The sequence below is a fragment of the Pteronotus mesoamericanus genome, unplaced genomic scaffold (assembly GCF_021234165.1).
Source record: "Pteronotus mesoamericanus isolate MK-2021 breed Mesoamerican mustached bat unplaced genomic scaffold, CSHL_Meso_final contig_2, whole genome shotgun sequence".
Classification (NCBI taxonomy): Eukaryota; Metazoa; Chordata; class Mammalia; order Chiroptera; family Mormoopidae; genus Pteronotus; species Pteronotus mesoamericanus.
This window is the reverse complement of record NW_026555084.1, coordinates 20,618,246-20,639,189: the sequence shown is the minus strand read 5'-3', so window position 1 is coordinate 20,639,189 and position 20,944 is coordinate 20,618,246. Positions and strand designations below refer to the sequence as shown.

The window sequence follows — 20,944 nt, the reverse complement described above, 5'->3', positions numbered from 1 at the left end:
AGTGATAATACTTGTACTTACAAAAACACAACAATAGTAATAGCAGCAAATATTGAATGCATATTTATGTATCAGGTACTGTGTTGAGCATTTGACATGGAACCTTCTAAACTCCTCACAGCTGCCCTTACGAGGTACAGATGTATTCCCTTTATTTTACATATAAGGAAATTTACACGGTTAATAGTCTGCTCATAGCTGGTCAGCGAGCATTTTAACCCTGGCTCCTGGCTCTGGGGCCCTTTCCCTTAACCCAGTATGCTGTTCCGCTTCTTGCTCCACCGTGGGAGAGAGGGCTAGTGCTCCGCTGCCTGCATGCCATTGTAATTCACCGTCTGCCAGGCACCTAGAACTGGCCAGCATGGGGGGCCTTGGTGATGGATTATGTGGCTGAACCTCCTGAAATTACCTTTGAAGGAACTGGGTCTCTTACAGAAGGTCAACTGATTTACTCAAGGTCTTCCAGTCATGTTGTGATGATTTTTATTCACATTAATTTTTTTAAAAGTCAACTTTTAGTATCATTATTGAACACCTAGTACACATTTAATGAAATCTGCTTCCTATGATTATCCAGAATTGTTCTCCGATGACAGGGCTCTGAACCCAATACTTGTAAATTCTAGCCCATTCCTACAGCAACGATGTGGAGTGACACTGCCATCTAGTGGATGATTTTTTAAAAATCAGTGTTGTCTTCAGTGGTCCAGAAGCGAGTTTCAAAGACAATATTCATTTGTTCAACAAATATTCTCTGAGTATTTCTCTGTGAAAAAGTCTGTTTAGGCATTGGGTGTATTGTGGGGGCGAAATGAATAATCTGCCTTCATGGAACTTCTAAGAGAATGTCTCTTTTACAAGAAGCTCAGAATGGTTGGTGGGTCTCAGACAAGCTGGTAGATTTACTTTCACAAGGAACAGTCAGGGAACCTATCTTGAGTGGCCTGCTGGGTGGGTTGGCGTCCTGGCTTATGGTTCCATTGCAGAGGGAGCTAAGGATGTGAACTCTATGCCCAGATGAGTGGGGGCATTGGCCGGAGACATATATCATTCCATTTGGGATTCCTTCTTTCTTTCCCTTTGGAATCACATTCAGTTGCACATTTCTTCTGAGTGCTGGGTCCTGCTGGCCGCATAGAGAGATCAGTCCTTCATTCCTCAGGTGTCTTTTGCATGCTTGCTATGGGTCAGGCACCTTTCAGGGAACTGGGATAGAAAAGTAGAGAAATGAGACAAGGTCTTTGCTCTTATTAACTTTATATTCTAGTAGTCAATATACAAGAAAAGAGAGGAATAAATAAGAATGTTATATGGTGATAAGGACATAAACTGGGAGAGAAGATGGAGACTCCCTGAAGTGGCCTATCTAAAATAATGTGGTCAACGGAGGATGATCAAAACGTGTAACATTGGAATGGAGACCAAGAGGATGAGAAGGAGCAAGCTAAGTGAAAAGTTGGGGTAGTGTCCCATAATTGTTGGCGTGTCATAAAATCCGATTGACTGCGTCATGAAGTAGAGTAGGCTGGGACAGGATGAGAAATGTGGACGTGTATTGCGCTTAATTATAAATGTATGTTTACTAGGTCATAATGCAAAAGGTATTTCTCATTGTGCATGGAAGTTAAAAAAAATTGAATATTTATCTAAAGGAAGAGATTTTCAAGCAGAAGGAACACCAAGTGCAAAGGTTGCATGACAAGAAAGAAATCTGGAGTGTCGGAGGACAGCAAGGAGCCCAGAGTGTCTGGAGCACAGTGAGAGTGAGGGGGTGGGGGGTGGGAGGAGGTGAGATGGGACAAGTGGGCAGGTCACACCAGGTCTTGCAGACCATGGGGGAGGCCAGGGGAAGGCACTGAAGTGGCTGTGAGAACAGCTGATTTACAATTTAGGAAAGGTATTCTGGCTGCTGGGTGGAGACTGGATTGCAAGCGGAGAGAGAGAATGGAAGCAGGGAGGTGGGATAGGAGGGTAACTGCCTGGAGATGATGTGGTTGGCTTAGGGGAGGGGCAGGGGGTGAAGCCCTTCTACTCTGCTGTCTGTGGTGACAGTAGCAACCAAAGTGTGCTGCACTTCCTGGTTTTCAAGTTGTTTGCAGCCTTCAGCTCAGTTTCTCTTTGAAACAGCTCTAGTCAGAGCAAGGGCAGATACTATCATCTCTATCCTCCAGGTGTGGGAAAGAGATCCAGAGAGGATAAGCAACTTGAGCTGGTCTCTCCAGATAGAAAATGATAGAGCTGCAACTCCAACCCAGGCGTTTGCTCTGCCAGCTCTCTGACTGATGCTGGGCCCTCCCATTTTTCTCAGAGGACTTTTCTTTCAGGCTCCTTCGTTCTGCAGGAGGCACTTTGCAGATTTTCAGAACAACCCTTTTCCCAGTGACGGTCTCAGTTGGCAAGCTTAAGCAGGGAGGATCTATGAGGGCTGGAGAGTGGTCAGGGAAGTTAGTGTGGGGAGGTAGTGCTACCTAGTGATTTAAAGACACTCACGAGTCTTGGAGGCAGATCAGCCAGGACAGAAGTCCCAGCTCTGCCCTGTACTGGCTGCCGCAGGGTCGTTAATGTCAGTAGAATTAATTTGCCTCCTGTAAATTAGAGGTAAAGATAATACCTTCTTCTTAGGAATTTGATGGGTATTAAACAACCAGAATTAATGAGGTTTGAATAAGGTAACCTATATACAGTTATGGACACAGTTCCTGCCACTAAGTTAAGTGATTGGCTAACCGTTATTACTATTCTTGTTTTATGTTGTTTGACTTGTTTTTAAAAACCACCTTGAGATTTTTTTCTGGCCTGCTTGCCGAATGCTCTCCTGGGGTAGTAACTTGATTTTTCTCTGAAATTCCATCTTATTTGTAGGCAGACAGCCAACTGGATGTGGTCCGGCAGCATTTCTATGAAGTATCCCTGGAGTATGTCTTCAAGGTGCAGGAAGTCCAAGAGAGAAAGATGTTTGAGTTCGTGGAGCCTGTAAGTAGATGCTCTGTGTTTAACAGTGTTTCCATACTTTTATCCCCTCCCCTTATTCCAACTACTTAGCTGACAAAATTATCTCAGTTGCTGGTGAAGAGGTTGACTGGCCCCAAAGCTGTGCCTTCTGGTAAAGAGCAGTATGTCTCAGCCTGGCCACTGTGGGTTATTCCTGTCGTCAGTCATGTATAGCCCCAGACAGGAGGTAGTACATTCAGCAGTAGTTGCTTCCTCTAGCCATCCTGTGTCGTCCTATTTGCTCTGCAGGTGGAGTTGGGAAAATGAGGGAGGAGAGGAGTTTTCATCCTGCCAACACATAGTGATTACTCCTTAACTTTCTTCCTCCCTCTCCCTCCCTCTCGCCCTCAAATAATCCAAATGTAGTAGGAACCCGGTAAATAGAAGGATGTACATGATACCCTTCCTTTTTTTGCCTCCTGAATATAAAGCCCTTCATCCCATTCATGCATTAAAAGATGCTTTATAAAGCGATTTCTCACTTTAGGTTTGTTAAAACCGAGTAGCATGGAGAGTCTGCCGGGTGGACTGCGGTGGGATTTGGACTTGGGCAGTGTCCTGGCGGCCATGAGAGGTTGTAGTGAGGACGCGGGTCTGTCTTTAGTTGAGGTCACCCTGTTGTGGTTGTGGCTTCATGTAGACATGGCGTTGCCCCCCCGCCCCCCGCCGTGGCATTGTTCAGAAAACTTCATGGAAACACCAAAAGGTCATAAGGGTCTCAATTTAAAACTCTGGCAGAGCTTGCATTTTTTAGTTGATTACAGCTTCTCAGTTAGACCCAAGCCTGGGTGGGCTGTCTATACAAATAAATTCTTATCTACCTAGAGATAAGAAAGAGTGATTCTCTTAAGCAAATGAGAATAAAACTATAAGAAACTGAAAGAAAATGACTGCTCTTTTTGGTGAAGAATATTTTATGCCCCATGTTAAATTTATAACCTTTTGGGATACTTTTAAGGCATGGAGACTTGCTAATAGTTTTATCAGTGCCCCAGTTGGTTTTGGAATTTGATGCTTAAGTCTTTCACTGTACTGGGATTAGGATCTTGGAATTCCACTCTCAGCCACCTTACTTGGCAAATTTTTTAAATTCTCACCTGAGGGTATGTTTATTAACTTTAGAGAGAAAGGAGGGGGTGGGAGGAGAGACAGACAGACAGACATCGATGTGAGAGAGAAACATCAATTGGTTGCCTCCCATATGTGCCTTGACTGGGGATCGAACCTGCAACCTTTCGGTGTATGGGATGATGCTCCATTCAGCTGAACACCCGCCAGAGCTTATCTGGCAAGTTTTTAAAAGTCTTTAATTACTTCAGTCTTCTTATCTGAATATTGAAACCTTTAGAGCCAGCTTCCTAGCTAACAGTGGTCCCTGGCACAGGAGGGTGTGCGAAGTGGGAGAAGCCATCTGCGAGAGAGAGCACGCTTGTTGGTTTCCCTGCTAAGGGCACAGAGGTGTTGAAGCTGGCCGTTCAGTCAGAGGTTTACTGAAGACTGTTTCCTGTGGTTAGCGCAGGAACTAAAACGCTGCCATGGAGTTATTATTAGCCTTTGGCATTTTAACTTGCTTTTATGGGAATTCCTCGTGGAAAAAAAACCACAGTGTAATTCTAATAATCCTTGTGTTACACATAATATGCTGATTGATATTACTCTGTAATTTCCTAATTTGGATGAGTTTCATTTTAATTAGCCCATCCTACATTTTGGGCTGAGTTTTTTGGTGTACTTAGATCTCTCAGGAGGTATTCCTAGTGACTCGGATATTATGTCTTTTAGCTTTTGCTGCATAACAAATAACTACAAAAACCTCATACAACAACATGCATTTATTTTTTATACTTCCTGGGGGTTCAGCCAGTCTAGGCTGGGCTTAGTTGGATGAATCTGCTGATTTAAGTGGCTTTCCTCCTTCTTTTTCCCTCCTCCTCTTTTTCCTCCCTTCCCCTACCCCCCATCCTTTTCCTGGTTTTGGTTTTTCTTTTCTTTTTCCCCCCTAAGAAGTCTACAAGGGCTTATCCTTCAATACCCTGGCATTCTATTATATTATACCAGTGTCTTGAGTTTTTTGAGAGGCAGTATATCATCATTGTTAAGGGCTCTAGAGCCAGACTGCCTAGATTTAAATCCCAGCTCATCCATTTTTGAGCTATATTCTTGGGGAAGTTATTTATTTCTCTGAGCCTTAGTTCTCTCATCTTCAAAATAGGTAAATAATGTCACCTACACATAAAGATGTTATGAGGATTAACTGAGTTTGTCCATGTAAGATGCTTAGAAGAGAGTTAACCTAGTTAACACCCAATTTTATGTATTTATTATATAATTGCTAATTAACATCCAGTTAATTATTTTTTAATCTGAGATAGAGGAATATATCAGCTTTGGCTGCCCAGGGTCTTCTCAAAGGAACAAATATTCAAGTGCCAATATTAACAGTCCACCAGTTTAAATATAAATAGCTTTAGTAAATCTAAAAGCATTTATTTATTGAGTACCATAGAAAATGCTGAAGACCCAGCTGCTGTGTCGGTGGAGCTCACCGCTCACTGGGAAAGCAAGATGTATAAAGCAGAGAGCTAGCCAAGGCTGCAGGCAGTTCAGGGCCCAGGGGGACAAGGGCGCATGCAGCGAGAGTGCCAGAGGAATTTAAAAAGGAGCAAATCACTGTGGCTGGCAGATGTTTTTCACGTCATAAAGTGAGGCATCTGGAAACCTAATGAAAAAAATGCCTGGTCTCATGTTAGAGTGAAGAGATTTGGCCGAAGTTAAATTAAATGAGTTGGTTGTGAGGCTGGATGTAGGATTCAGATGTTTAGCCTCTGTTTTTCTATAGAAGTTCTCATTTCTCAACACACCAGCTTATAGGCAGGCCAGTGGCTTCAGGAGCTGTGGAGAAGAGGGAGAAGGGATTCGTAGAATGAAAATGCCACCGACTAGATCAGTGGTTCTCAAGTCTTAGAAATACAAATTCTCAGACTCTACCCTAGGCACAGAATTGGGGGGCAGGGCTCAGTAATCAGCATTTTATAAGCCCTTTCTGATGATTCCGCTGCACATTAAAGTTTTTGTCATTGGCCTACACCGTACAAAAGAACATGAATTAACAATTGATACTTCTGCAACTGTCCTGTACTATGCTGGTATCAAGTGCTATATATCCAATCCTTCTACTATCTGGGTGGGTAGACACTGTTTTTATATCTTTTTTCAGACAAAGAAATGGAAGCACATTTATTTACTTCTCTGAGGTCACATTTAGTAAATGGGGTTGGTATGCATAGTTTGAGTTGGTTGCAGTCAAGGGAATCTTTCAGTCATGTAAGGAACCCCCATGACTGCTATGCTCATTTGTTTCTTAGAAAGTAACTTCATGTTAATAGGGTGTGATTGACTCTCAGAAAAAGAAGCAAAATTTTAGCATTCCAAGGAGAAAAAAAAATCAGATTTCTGGGGTCTAAACGATATACACATTTTTTGTGTGTGTCTTGAAAGCCTTTGTTTTCTTGTTGAGGTACTAAATCTTCTGGAGATTTGGATTGCAGATGACATACTGACTTCATGAAGGTGAAGCCCCCTTCCGTCTGTTCCCCAGGTTTTCATTACTGAAGGTTGTCTCATGCTACAGAGAACTCATTCTCACATTCTTCAGACACAGCATCCTCTTGACCCTCACCTCCTGAGTGTGTCTTGGTGCTGTGCCTTCCTGTCCTTTCTCACTGCTCTGCCCCCGTTGCAGATTTTTGTTTTTCCTCTGGGGTCTCTTGCGTCCTGTCCTGGGCCTCCCCCTTCTCCATCCCGGCCTGGACTCACCTTACCCCCTTGCATCCTCTAACACATCAGTCTGATTGTATCTCTCTCACTGAGCAGCTCCCTCTGACACTCCTGTGCTAAACCCATTTCATGGATGGCCTCAGTCTTTACACAGCCCAGTACAGTACTGAGTGGTATTATTATCCTCCTGTAAAAGGTGAGTTAAAGGCAGTGACATGGCTTACCCAGCCCAGCTTTTCCATCACTCCACTCTCCATTCTTTTCATGGTATGAATGACTGCTTCTTGGCAGCTGCCGTAGTTTGCTAGGGCTGCTGTAGCCGAGTGCCTTACGCTTGTGTCTTAGAGCAAACAGGTGTCTTAGAGTGACAGAAATTTATTGCCTCATAGTTCTAGAGGCAAGAAGTCTAAGATCAAGGTGTCATTAGGGCATGCTCCCTCTGCAGTCTGTTGGGAAGTTGTCCCTTCCTTCCTGTCTCCAGCTCCTGGGGGTGTGCTGGCCTTCTCCACAGTGTGGGTGCACCTGTCCAACTTGTCTTCACCTGGCTTCTTCCTCTTTGTTCACTTTTCCTCTTTTTGTAAGGACACTGGTCATTTTAGATTGAGACCTAATAGCTTTCTTTTAACTTGATTACCTCTGTAAAGACCCCATTTCTAAATAGAATCACATTGTGAGGTACTTTGGGTTTAGGATTTAAACATATCTTTCTGACTGGGGGGTGGAGGGTAGGGGAATAGGGGTCTGGGACACAATTTAACCCTGTAACAGTAGCTCTGGTCTGTTAACGGAAACAACCTGATTTATCAGATAGTCCAGAATGATGCAGCCAGCATGAAATGAAGGAGTTATATTTTTGCTTATTTAAAAAAAAAATAAATTTGATCTATATTGTTAGCTAGAAAATAAGAATAGGTTTTTTTTTTTTTTCCCAATTATTTCCTGAGGAAAATAACGATGGAGAAGCAGGCAGCGGGAGGTGGGAAGGTCTTTATTGGTATTTCCTTGGTTGTGCTGGGATTTTGTGTCCCTGACTGTTAAGGGAGGAGCCTGGGTGGACACACTGACTTCTTTTATTTGACAGCACTGTGAGGCTGCAGCAAGCTCTTCCTCTGTGTGTTTGAGTAGAGACATTTCTTTGTGGAGACAGATCTTTCCATCTCTGGAGCCCTTCTCTGGGCCTTGCCTGGTGCCCTGAGGAGTGGACTTTCATTTCCCTCTGGGTATTACATTCAAAGGTTCCTGCAGTTGTGGGAAAGGGGGTGTCAGCAGGTGGGGATGGGGTTAAAAGATGCTAATGGGGAGAAGGAAGGGCAAGTGGGCCAAAGATAGCAATGTCTAAGGAATCATTTTCTGCAGAACAATAGATAATCAGGTGTGACACCAAAGGATGTGAAAACCAAAATAAATATTGGTAACTCTGCCTTTGGAGCACTGTGTGTGTGCCCTGGTGGCATCTTTGTGAGCTGTTTCAGATACTTAATTACCCTAAGTAAGAGAGGCTTTGTTGGCTTTAAGTGAAGGATAAGTCAGAGTTAATAGGAGGAATGACCTTAGAATTAGCTGTTTATCTTCTGTTTCATTCTCCAGTAGAGGATAGCTCAGTGCCTTGAAAAAGTGATGGGACTCAGCATTCAAGGACTGCAGGGAGGGATGAGCTAGAACGGTTTTCATTGTGAACATTGATGCTAGGATTGGCATACAAGCCCCTTCTTGTGTATTACTGGAGCCATCTAGAAGGAAAAGTATGGGCCTTCTCAAAAAAAGTGTTTTATATAGAGTAAATCCAAAAGGCTTTGGCCATCTTTGAAACAAAGAATTTATCATCAGTCTTTGGTGGCTCCATGTGACTTACTGCCCATTTGTTGATTTAGGTTAGGGACCTATCTACGGCACCACTAGATGTGTGTGTTTGTTTTTTTAATAGCCAGGGGATCCGGCAATGCCTGCTCCCCCACCTCCCATGAGGATCTAAGAAGATAGGTAATCTGGGGGCAGTGGCAGTGGGAAGTCAAGGTACCGCATTGTTGTAAGCCAGATTTTGTCTAACTTCTCAATGTAGAGGTCTGGACTAGGCCTGTGGCGTAGCCCAAAGATAGGTCTTTTGTCTGCTCTCAGGTCGAGTAGCACATACCTTGATGTTTCCCATTTCTGTCACAAGCAAGGTGGGAAAGCAGTGAGGGGTGGGATGAGTTCCCTTAACTGCATTAGTAGGGCTGCCCTCAGAAAAAGAGAGTGAGGTGAAAATAAGGGAGACGATGTTTAATAAATAAACGTATATTATTTAGGGATTGAAAAACGCAACATAAAGTGACCGTCTAATGTAACGTGATAGAGGGAGGTCAGCAGACCACTTGGAACATGTGAGTTGGTACTGAGGAGTTTAAGTTAGAATGGGGATGGTCCCCACATGCAGGAGAACTGAGCCTATGATGAGGTGAGGCCCTGGTTCTTCTAAACCTTGTTCAAGCTTTGATTATAATCCTTTTTCATGTTGAGATTTGGCACTGAGGCAAGATGTATAGAACTTGGGAAAGGGCCAGGGCAGCCTAACAAGAGTGAGGCTTGCATGTAGGCTCTGAGAGAAAAGACTGCAGGAACGTTTATTTAGCTTGGAGAAGGGAAGGCTGGCAGGAGCCCAGGGCAGGGACTTTAATAGTTTTTAAGTATATGAAGGCGTGTTGTAAGAATTTTGGTGAACAGATGTTTTCACTCTTCACTAAAGACAAGACTAAACAATGAATGGGTTTACCTTTAGCTTGAGGCAATTTAAATGAGAAATTTAGGGAAACCATTGTACCTAGGGATGTGGGAACATGGGAGTATTTTAATAAAGAAATCCATAGTGTTTACTTTTGAATAGCTTAGGGAAAGCTGAGAAACACTTGAGCTGAAGTCTGACCTGTATGAGGGGGTTTTTTTTTTTCTTTTTTCTTTTTTTTTGACTTTGCCTGTTAGACTTCAGACTCAGAACATACCAGCTTCCTTTTCCCCCTTTCTTTTTGGTTATCAATATAACCACACTCTTCTGCACAATAACTTGATATTACAAATGTGTTAGAAGGAGACTGATTTGGAGCTCTGGTCTTTAATTTCTAACAAAATGATTTTCTTAGGAGGTGGTAAGAGCTTGGGTGTTGGTATCAAGGAGATCTGGTTTCAAATCCTGGCTGCCACTTACTGTGTATTTTGGAGCAAGTTATGTGACCTCTCTGTGAATCTACTTCCTCATTATTAAAATGAAGATAACAGTAGTACTTATCTAATAGGTGTGAGTACTCCTCAGTGGAACAGTGCCTGTCATACAAATAGTGCTCAGTAAGTGATAGCCATTATTATTACTTTGTTCTAGATTTTCAAACCAGGGTTGGCAACTCAGATACAACTACATAATGCCTCTTTGACGTACTTATGTGAACTCCGCCTTTCTACCTCATTGCAGCTACTGGCATTCTTGCAAGGACTCTTCACTTTCTATCACCATGGTTATGAACTGGCCAAGGATTTCAGCGACTTCAAGCTGCAGCTGACCATTAGCATACAGAACGTGAGTGGGCAAAGGGACAGACTTCCTTTCTCTGGTTGAGGAAAGGAAAAAACAAATTATGGGTTTGATTGCATAGAGATCACTTAATGTGGTTTAGAATGCAGGTATGGAGGATGGGTCTATGCTTGGTTCAAAGGGCAGCTGGGGGCAGGCATTTCTAGGGTCTCAGTGGCCCCAGATTAGAATGTCATCCTCTTCTCCATTTATTTCAAAGCACTATTTATGTTTTCGGAAGTGCTGCTGCTGATTATGTTTTAAATCTGTCGCATCAGAGTCAGGATTTCCTTTGGCAGTGGAAGTCACAGCCCAGCCCAACCCAGCTCTGCCCAGCCCCCGTTTTGTGCATCTAGCTGCTTGGCCACATGAGACCTTGGGGGGAAGGGGGAGAGATTTCAGGGAGGAGGGTGGGGCACACATGGAGGCTTCCAGCTCAAAGGATGTACTTTTGTTCAACTCTGAGTAAGGCTGAGAGGAAATCCAGGTCCGTGTGGTTTACTCCCAATCACCTTTCCCAAATTTTAAACAGCAGGACCTTTTGGTGCTCAGAATCCTGCCTAGGGGTCTTTGGTTAGCAGTTACTCGGGTTAGAACCCCCTTCCTCATTAAGTTTGGGCCACATTAGACTGCATGTTGTCTTAGTCTCTAGATGACCTTGTATAGAAAAGAAACCAAATGCGTCCACGTGGGTTGTAATGCGTGGCTTTTAGAAGCCTACAGCTCTCAGAGGGTTCTCCATGTCTTCTGAGAGAACAGGAAGTTGCAGACTCTTGGAAAAGGTTTCACAACACATGGCTTCCCATTCAGCCAGCTTCCTCAGAGGGCTAACTGAAGTGGAGATTTACACATAGCAGGTTTACAGGGAGCAGCGTCAGCAGAAATACCTGTGAGAGAGTGAGGCCCTTGCAGGAGAAGTTGAGTTGTGATGCAGTTAGACAGAGGCCTCAGTCATGCCATGGATGACCCAGAGCTGGGATGCCCTTCAGAGTGGCCAGAGTAAAAGCAAGGGGACCAGGTGTTTGACACCGTCCTGCTTTGTCCCTGGATTAGTCCTGAGGTGGCTACGGCCTGCCCTGGGGAAGGGAGTAACGCTCAGTGAAGCAGCTCCCTTTGGAGGAGGCAACCATTTGGGTGGGACAGTAGCCAGCAACATTGCCTGCAGCTGGAAGAATGAGCCCCTCAGGCCTGAGGGGAGCTGGGGGCATGCCCTCCCAAGGACTGAATCACCTTGGATGCTTGTTTCAAGTACATATTCCTGGGTCCTGAGGCATGCCGTCCACCTTTAGTGATGAGGCCTGGGCATTTGCCTTTTCTCCAAGTTCCTTAAGTAATTTTGATGGTCCCTAGAGTCTAAGAGAGAATCTGATATAGGACTTTAAGGCCAAAGTACACTTGTTGAATATCGGCTTAATTCTTAGGTGGCTGACTTTAGAACTAAATTATCTGATTTTTAGTTGATTGGTGTTCTGAATTGTTAGAGGTGGGAATAGGGTTTTATATCTTTGATTTGAATATAATTCCTTTCATCCTAGACAAGAAATCGCTTTGAAGGCACCAGGTCAGAAGTGGAATCACTGATGAAAAAGATGAAAGAGAACCCCCTTGAGCACAAGACCATCAGTCCCTACACCATGGAAGGGTACCTCTACGTTCAAGAGAAACGTGAGTGCCTGTGGTGACCAGCAGCTTGGGGTGCACTCATGCCTTTTTTCCCAGAGGGTAAAGGGTGTGTCCAGCGGTGCTGGGCCAGGTCCGGGTGAATGAGAGTACTTTCATAGTTAAGTTTCTTAAGGGAAAGGTGTTGTCCACAAGTCTTGTCTACTTCCAAGGGATGTGTTCTGTTGTCTTTGTCCCTGGGAATTCCCTTGGGAACCTGGAATGTATTGGGGCTCTCTGGTGGTTCTTTCCTTCCTTGTGTCACTTGACTCTTGAAGTGCCTGTCCCCCTGATTTAGCTTTAGAGACCGTACCCTTGGCATAGAGGCCTCGGAAAGACCTTGCCTGGTAGACTTAATTGTCTCTCAGCAATCATATCCTTTGATGGACCGGATATTTAGTGATTTTGTTTTTGTTTGAGACTTGTTTCAGCAAGGCCCAGGCAATCATGGCTTAACATCTGTTCCCTCTTCTTCTCAACTCCTGTCATCCCAACACTTAAATTTTGTGAAAAGGAGAAAGAAAAGCTCATTCCTATAGCCAGGAAGAAGATTCATCATTGCTTTGCTGGTGTGATGTCAAGGAAAGAAATGCTAGATGCTGATGACATGGAGTTTTCAGTCATGAGTCCCAAATCTGTGCACTAGGCCTGGGAAAGACTTTATGATTGATGGGGCTGTTCTGTTAGGGTCGCACTTCTAGGCTTAATTCATGCATGCAGTGCTAGGGAGAAAAGAAAGCAGTTTTTTTTTTTTAAATGAATAGCTCCTTTCCTAGTCTACTCCTGCTTTCTTGGCTGGACATACTTCCCCAGATTTTTGCTGGTTTGGTTTTGTGCTTTAATGTCCTTCTGTTGATTTTGGGTTAGACAAATGTCTTCATTCCTGGAAGCTTCTGGATGGAGAATTAGAACACTTGGTTTCCATGATTATTCTATTTGGTGATTAATAAAAATTTGCGTGGGCTTAAAATTGTTCCCTGGTGACAATGGGGGCAGTAACGGGGATGGAGGTTGGGGCATCGGTTGTGATGAGAGCTCTGTGCGCCTTATTCTTACCGGGGCGAGCTTGTTGGGGCTTGTAGGAAACAAGCTACTCTAGTTCTTTGTTTCATATGTACCTGCTATAAAGTGGTGCCCAGGGAGAAGATCCACCCCGAAGAGATTAAGGTGAACTTGAAAATATAAATTCTTAGGACTGTAAAAATGCCGTTTAATTTGTACTTATAATACTTAATTTATTACTATTGTTCACTTACATAAATAAAATCAGTATTGCTGCTTTGCACTCTCATATTACCTTATACAATTTTATTCAAACGTTTCATATGCTCTTTTAAGAAAATGTCTTGATTATCCCTGGAACTATGTTTTGATTTGCTAATAACACTAACCCAGAGCATATCATTGGGATGCAGCTCTTTTTTTCTTTGCATGTTTCTGTAACTTATTATTTTGAAGTAATTTAAAACTTTAAGAAGGTTGCAAGAATAATATAAAGAACAACCATGTGACCTTTATCCTGATGCATGAATTTTTACAATTTTTCCACAATTATATCATTTTCTTTCTCTATGGGCGTGTGTGTGCACACCGCAGTCCCAAATACTCACATAATTTTAATTTTTTCTGAACCATTTGAGAACAGGTTTCCCATACCATGGGTTTTTTGCTTCAGTGTATATTTTCTAAAAATAAGTATATTCTTTTGATAGGATTTAGGAGCCATGACTAGCCATTCTTATGGAAAGCAGCTTGGGTGAGCCCATAAGTTGGGTAGAACAGAGCTTCTGTGAATCTCCAAGGTGGGTCAAACAGTGTTAGCCAGTGGAGTCTCAGGTATGGGACCAGCCTACCAGCTCTGTGGAGGAAGGGCTCAGCAAAGGGACAATGGCCTCTGCTCACCCCAGTGCCAGGTACTTCAGTCTCTCCCTGTGTGCCACTGGTGCATTTCAAGCTGCCACCCCAGTGCTGGAGCTCACAGGGAGTCAGTCTGAGTAAGTCTGTCTGTGGGTTCTTTAAAGGGACTCCAGAAACTTGGGACTCCAGAAGTTTCTTCTGCTGACTCAATCCCTGCTGCTTTTTGCAGCCAAAAGTTGTGGGGACTTACCTTCCTGGGACTGGAATCCTGCGGCGGGGGCCGGGGGTGCTGGTGTGGAACTGGGATCCCTCACCCCTGAGATGTCCCTCTTAAATTTTTATCCTCGCAGGTGTGGGGCCATTCCATTCCATGTCCGTGCCCCTACCAGTCTGGACGGATGTGGTTTCTTCAATTCTGTAGTTGTCAGACTTCCATTCAACTCGATTTCTGACATTTTCTAAGTGATGATTGTTCTGTATTTTAGTCATAATTTTGATGTGGTTGTGCGAAGAGGTGAGCCATATCTGCCTACATCGCCATCTTGACCAGAAGCTAGGATATTCTTTTATGTAACTATACTTACCATATCTAGGAAGTTTAACACTGATAAGATTTTAATATAAATGACATTGTTTATTCCAACTTTGTCAATTGTCCCAATAATACTCTTACAGAGCATTTTGTTTTCCTCCAGTGCAGGATCTCGTACTGCATCTAGTTGTTATGACTTTAGTCTCCTTTATATGGAATACGCGCTCAGCTTTTCTTCATTTTTTTATGACATTGACATTTTTGAAGAATCTAGGCCAGTTCTTTTATATAATTGTCTTGAGTGTGGGTTCAGCTAATGTTTCCTCAATATTAGATTCAGGTTATGCATCCCTGGTCATATCTTACACAAATAACATTGTGTTTTCCTATGTGTACCACATCTGGAGGCATAGGATGGCCATCTGCCCCTCAATGGTAGTGTTAATTTTGATCACCTAGTCAAGGTACTATTGGGTTTCTTCCCTGTACACGCACTATTTTTTTTCATGTAACTAGTTAGCAGTCTGTTGGGAGACACCCTAAGACCAGATAAATACCTTTTCCCCCCATAAACTCAGCATCCATTGAAAATCCTGCCTAAACTGATCTTTATTATGATGGTTGCAAAGTGGTGATTTTTGAGCTCCACCGCTCCCTCCACGTTCACTAGTTGCCTTTTAGTGTACTGTAAGTAAGTGATCTCCCTTTGCCTCCCCTCCCTCCCTCCCTTACAATCTGTCCATCCATCCACCTGTTCATCCATTTATTTTTCTAATGTCAGTAGGGACTTAAGGGATTTCCACTTTATTCATAGGCAAAATTCATTTCTGTCCCTATTTGTTGTTCTTGTTTTTAACCTCACCCGAGGATAAGTTCATTGATTTGAGATAGAGATGGGGGTGGGGGAGGGGAGAGATGTGAGAGAGAAACATCGATTGGTTGTCTCCTGTATGTGCCCAGTCTAGGGATCGAACCTGCAACCTATTGACCTATTGGTATACAGGACAGTGCTCCAAACAACTGAGCCACCCAGCTAGGGAGTGTCCCTACTTGTTTTGATGCTCAAATTGTCCAAGATACAAGCACTTTTGGAATCTTTGTGTTGTGCTATCACTGGATTTTTTTTTTTCTTGAAGCCACAAAAGATACATTAAAGTGGTTGGTATTTTCATTTGTCTTTGATGTCCTTATGTAGATACCCACTGTATTGCTTTTTAAGTTTGCTGAGTAATATCCAACACTTGAAATGGGCAGTTGTATCCTGAAAAATAATGATTAAATGTCTGCTAAATCTCTATTCAGGTGGTGGTGGTGGTGGTGGTGGTGGTGGTTTTGTTATTGTTGTTATTATTTTACCATTTCTGCACTGTGATTCCTGTAAGCATCTAAGACTAGTATTGATCGAGGTCCTTGTAGGCTAATAATGCCAATGATGCCTTCTTCCTCTAGTAGTACTTAGTACTTTGTTGTTCACAATAAAGTTATTGCCTAACTGCTGGTAAAATCAGAGACTTAGTCAGATGTTGACTATAGGACATCTCCCTCTTTCCTGAGGGGTAATTTTGAGGGACAGACTCCTTAGATTACATTTGGGTATTTATAGTTACTTGCATTCTATATCTCTGGTGTCTGAGTTTTCCTCCTCTGGTTCTGAGATCTTCTTCAGTTCTGCAAAAGTAAAAATGAGGAGCTTGGAAGTAGGTCAGAGTCCACGTGTGCCTGTGCACATAGTCGCAGAGCAGCTGTGTGGGAAGCATGAAGTCATTGCACCAGATGGGGATGGTCACAAGCACTTGGAGGAGCTTTCTGTGGTTTGTCCTCAGTCATCTTCCTCCCGTCAGGGGAGAGACAGGAAACTTCAAATGGAGATTGATGATGGGAAAGTGAATTAATTTCTCCAGGGAAAAGCTCTACTTCCCTTACCTTTTAAGACCCATTGGGTGTAGCATTTAGTGAGAAACAGTCTTCTTAGTCCCTGGGGAAAGCCCTGGGTAGGCCCCATTTCCAGCCTGTAGAATCAGATTTCTGCCTGTTCCAGTCTAGCTGATGTGGAGAATATTTTACCCCTAGAAACAAGTGAGGAGTAGGTGAGCACTGAGGGTTACAGGTTGTGTGTCTTCCTGGCATGCAGTGGACATATATAGATGTTTTATGGGACGTATTACTTTGCAGGTCACTTTGGAACTTCTTGGGTGAAGCACTACTGTACATATCAGCGGGATTCCAAGCAAATCACCATGGTACCATTTGACCAGAAGTCAGGAGGAAAGGGGGTAAGTTAATATTTTAAATTTCATGCTTGATTTGTGTGGTTAACAAATAATAATTATAATGCCTGTATAATGTTAACACCTCCAATGTTTCACTCTAATTTTCTTAATTTTTATACAATAGTTCCAGGAGGCATAGTATCCTACAAAGTAACTGAAACAAGATGATTATTCTTAGCTCTAAGTTATACTAGAAATTACGACTAAGCAATATTCTTGTATTTCACATGTATGCAACGTTAAGTGTATCAAATGTGTTTGGATGCTGGAAATTCTTGGGCAACCTTGTCCTGTAAAACTGGACAAGTTTTACACATCACTCTCACTTGATACCCACAGGGCTGCCAGTTGGCAGTTCAGATGTTCCAGTTATTTATTACTGTGTGGATCACCCTCAAACTTAGCAACTTTTAAAACAATACCAATCATTTTAGAATTTGTCACAGTTTCTGTGGGTCAGAAATTTGGTGAGCATTTGGTTGGGTGGTTTGGGCTCAGGGTTTCTCATGTGGTGCCAGTTCGGTGGTGACTAGAGCTGGAACAGTGGAGTCTGAAGCAGCTCAGGGCTGATGATAATAGCTTTCTTCTTTTCTCCTGATTTCTTTCTCTCGCCTTCTCTTCCCTCTTTCTCTATAGTCGCAGGGCTTGTCTATCTTATCTCTGTAAGTGGGCTAGTTTGAGCTTCCTTACAGCATGGTGGCTGCCAGGTAGCTAAATGCTTCAAGAGTAGATATTCCATTAATGAAAGCAAAGACTGCATTGCTTTTTAATGACCTACCCTTAGAAGTCATATTACCTTACTTTTGCCCAGTTTGTTGGACAGTCACAAAAGCCCATCCAGTTTTAATGGGAGAGGATGCAGACCCTGCCTCTCAGTGGGAAGGAGTGTCAGAGTCACACTGTGTGAAGTGTGTGGGGGGTGGGAGATATTCTTGTGGCCATCTTAGGAAGAGTCAGTCTGCACCAGGCTCTGAGTCACTGCTGTTGTGCTCCAAGGATCTCCTTTCCTCTGGGTGTACTTGTAACCGGGGGCTGGGGGTGGGTGGTGGCAGGCAAAACCACCCACCCTTGCATGTTCAGCTGCCTGCTGCAACAAAAGCCAAACTCGGGAGACAGGTGCTGGTGCAGAAGGAGGGAGGTTTTATCCACGTGCTTCATGACCTGGGAGAATGGCAGACTTCTGTCTCAGAGACCATCTTCCCTTCCTGCTCAAGCCCGAGGTTCTTACAGGAATAAGGAGGGGAGGGCTTTTTTCCTATCCAATTACCTTCCTAGCTTTTGGCATGTAGGGATCCTGTCCGTTTATCTTTCTAGCTTTCGGTGCACTCAGGTCCGGTCCAATTTATCTTCATAGCTTTCGGCGGGCTTCGTGTAAGAACCTCCCCTTGCCTCCAACTTGGCCACTGTGGGAGACTCCCTGGCCCTCTGACTGTCTACGGTAACATACTCATTGCATGCATTTCCTTTTTAGGTGATCTGGCTGATCTTAGTATCTTATTTTCTTCTCCTCCTCCTCCTCCTCCTCCTCCTCCTCCTCCTCCTCCTCCTCCTTCTGCTTCTTGGTATTCTGCATTTCATTTTGATGGTCCTAGGGTTTGAGGATTGGAGTCTTTCAGTAACTTTAGATAATTCCCAGTGATTATCACTTTGAAATTTTCCCCCTCCCCATTACTTCTGTTATCTTCTTCTGGAAATATTTAAATATTTCCAGTAAAAATATTTGTATTTTTCATCTCTTTAAATCTCTGGACTCCATTCTGAAGTCTCTGGTTCTGTCTTTAAGTAATTTTTCAGCTATGTCTGATCCGTTGATAATGTAGTCCTCTATCAGTGTTCCAACCCTGAACTTCACTGTGGTGCATTTTTATGCAGCATTGGGTTTGCACGTGTGTAGGCATTACAGTGTAGAGGCTCAGGGCACTGGTTTTGAAATTAGACAGCCTGGGTCAGTAATGTTAGATGCTGTTATCATTACTGTTAACTCTTCTGCCATGCTGTCCCCTTGCTCTCTAATATTTCCAATTTTTTTCCTGACTTTCTTTTTCTTAGGCCACAACATAGAAGTTTATCAGCATCTTTATTCCTTCCCTGTATTAAAGCAAAAGAACCAAGGCTTTTTGAATGTTTCTTGTCAGAGGTGGGGTTGACCTATAAATTCTCTCAAGAAAACAGATGTGAAAATATCAAAACACAGAGAAATTAGAGTTAGAGGGAACATTTTTTTAAAAAACTGTGTTTGTAGATATCCCCTGACATTCATGAATAGAAGTAGAATTAGGCCTGCCTTCCTTGGGTTGAGTCATAGTCCTTTTCCAAATCTTAGTCCTTCTAGAAATCAGCTTCACCAAGTCATTCCCTCACACAGTCTTTATTTTGGGACTTTTTATCTTGTGCTTTCCTAAACTTTTAATGAAGAACTCTCTTGTATTTTTTCTACTTCTCATCATACTTGAAAGTGTAGGGCAGAGACCAATTATGGCGGATGTTTGGGACTCCCCAGACTTTAGTGAGATAATAGTAAACAACTCATTAAGTTGTTAAGAGGTTTGTATGAATTAGTGCTTGTAAACTTCTTGGGACAGAGCTGGACACATAACGATCACTACCTTAGGAGCTCGATATTATAATAATTTTCCTAACAGTAATTCCTTGTGTTTGTATCACATTTCATATATTTCTAAGCCCTTTTATTGTTCTATATTATCCTGTTTGATCCAATATTCCTCGTTAACAAAAGAGAAAATTGAGGTTCAGAGAGAGAAAATGATTTCTAAAGTTATACAAGTAATTAATGATAGAGCCAGCACGCAATCCCTGATTCTGGGGTCTGCGTCTCCTGATTCTGAGGCCTATCACAATAATAATATATAATATATAACTATATAACTAACTATGATAATATGTTACATATGAAATAAATTAATATATAAAGAATAATATTAATATATAACATTATATAAATAAATAGCCTTCCAGGGTATAGCTCTGTTTCCTTAGCTTTAGGGTGGAAGAAATATGAAGACTGGTTGTCTAGAGGTGATGTCTTTTTAATTTATGCAGGAGGATCATGTGATGTCTTTCTATATGTGTTTGTACAAAGCTTTCCAAGGAGATGGAGGTAGACTTAACATAGATTATAGGGTGTTTTCTCTTCTTAACGTGCTTTTGCTCCACCCTTTCTCACCTTTCACTGTCCCTTTATTTGGATTATGTCCTTTGAAAGTATGCACTTTTCTATGTGAGCTTTAGGCCAGGAGGTATGGGCAGATGTGTCCTATCCTCCAAAAGACCAGCCCTTGTGTGTGGTGAAAGAGACTTCCTGCATCCCAGTCTGGGATGAGGCGCCCCTCAGCAGGAGGTCTGCAGCAGCCCGAAGCTGACCCTGCCCCTTCCCTTGCTTCGAACCTTTCATTGTCCCACTGCTCTCAGGACACAGACCAGAACCTGCATGTTCTTGCCCCTGCATTCCTCAAACCCTTTCTCGGTCCACTTTCCCTCTTGCTCTGGAATTCTAGCCACAGTAGCTTCCCTTCAGTTCCTTCAGGCACCCAGGACCCTGACCGCGGGGCTTTTCTGCCTGCTCTTCTCCATCCCCAGTGCTGTTCTCCTGGTTTTATCTCACGAATCCTTTAAGTACCAGCCCAAGAAAGCCTTTGCTGACCTTCCTGACCAGGTCAAATTCCCTTAATTTAAGCTTCTGTAACACAACCTGCTTTTTTTTCTATAGTGTTTGTCACAGTTGTAACTTTTCATTTATTTGTCTAAGTGATTTTCATTTGTATTGCCTACTTTTTTTAAACACTAGTAGTTGAACAGATCATCTTTATAGATTTTTTTCTTGATATGGTATAGTCATCCTTGGAACAGAATTTTCTTTTTTTCCTTACATTTGACAATATTTTATAGATCCTCTGTTCCCTCCCATTCACCAGGAATACCTCCCACTAAGCTTTCAAAATAAAAGTAGGTCCTTCGTCATTCACTCTGCAATACAGTTAGACATCCACATGGTCAGAATCCAATGTGTTTGGGCATTTACACTCATATGTTTACACATTGCAGAAAGAGCAGCTCTCAATCTGAGAACTTAATGTTAGCTATTCAGTGAAAAAAACAATAAATGTAAGGCCTGTGAATATAAACCGTCTGTTCCTAGGTCTTCTGTGTTTTTGTGTGCTATTCTGATATTAATGCCTGGTTAGTTTTACCATAGGCCATCACATTTCCTATTATATCAATAAACTAGGCAAGTTTGTTCATTTCCCCCCTAGTTCAGAAAAAGAAGTTTGGAGAGGCAGGAGAAACAGAAATCTTAACAAA

The 20,944-nt window shown here is 42.8% G+C and overlaps 1 protein-coding gene across 8 annotated transcripts in view; it reads left to right on the top strand.

Annotated features, from left to right (window-relative positions):
* Nucleotides 1–20,944, top strand: part of ARHGAP26 (Rho GTPase activating protein 26) — a 392,428-nt gene that overhangs the window by 111,346 nt on the left and 260,138 nt on the right. For all 8 annotated transcript variants that reach the window (XR_008528711.1, XM_054568251.1, XM_054568250.1 and 5 more), the window contains exons 6-9: nucleotides 2,863–2,973; nucleotides 10,208–10,312; nucleotides 11,842–11,971; nucleotides 16,527–16,627. Coding sequence is in view for 7 of the 8 variants with exons in the window: in XM_054568251.1 (XP_054424226.1) it covers nucleotides 2,863–2,973; nucleotides 10,208–10,312; nucleotides 11,842–11,971; nucleotides 16,527–16,627 (447 nt within the window). In the remaining variant the exon portion in view is untranslated. The remainder of the gene's footprint in view (nucleotides 1–2,862; nucleotides 2,974–10,207; nucleotides 10,313–11,841; nucleotides 11,972–16,526; nucleotides 16,628–20,944) is intronic.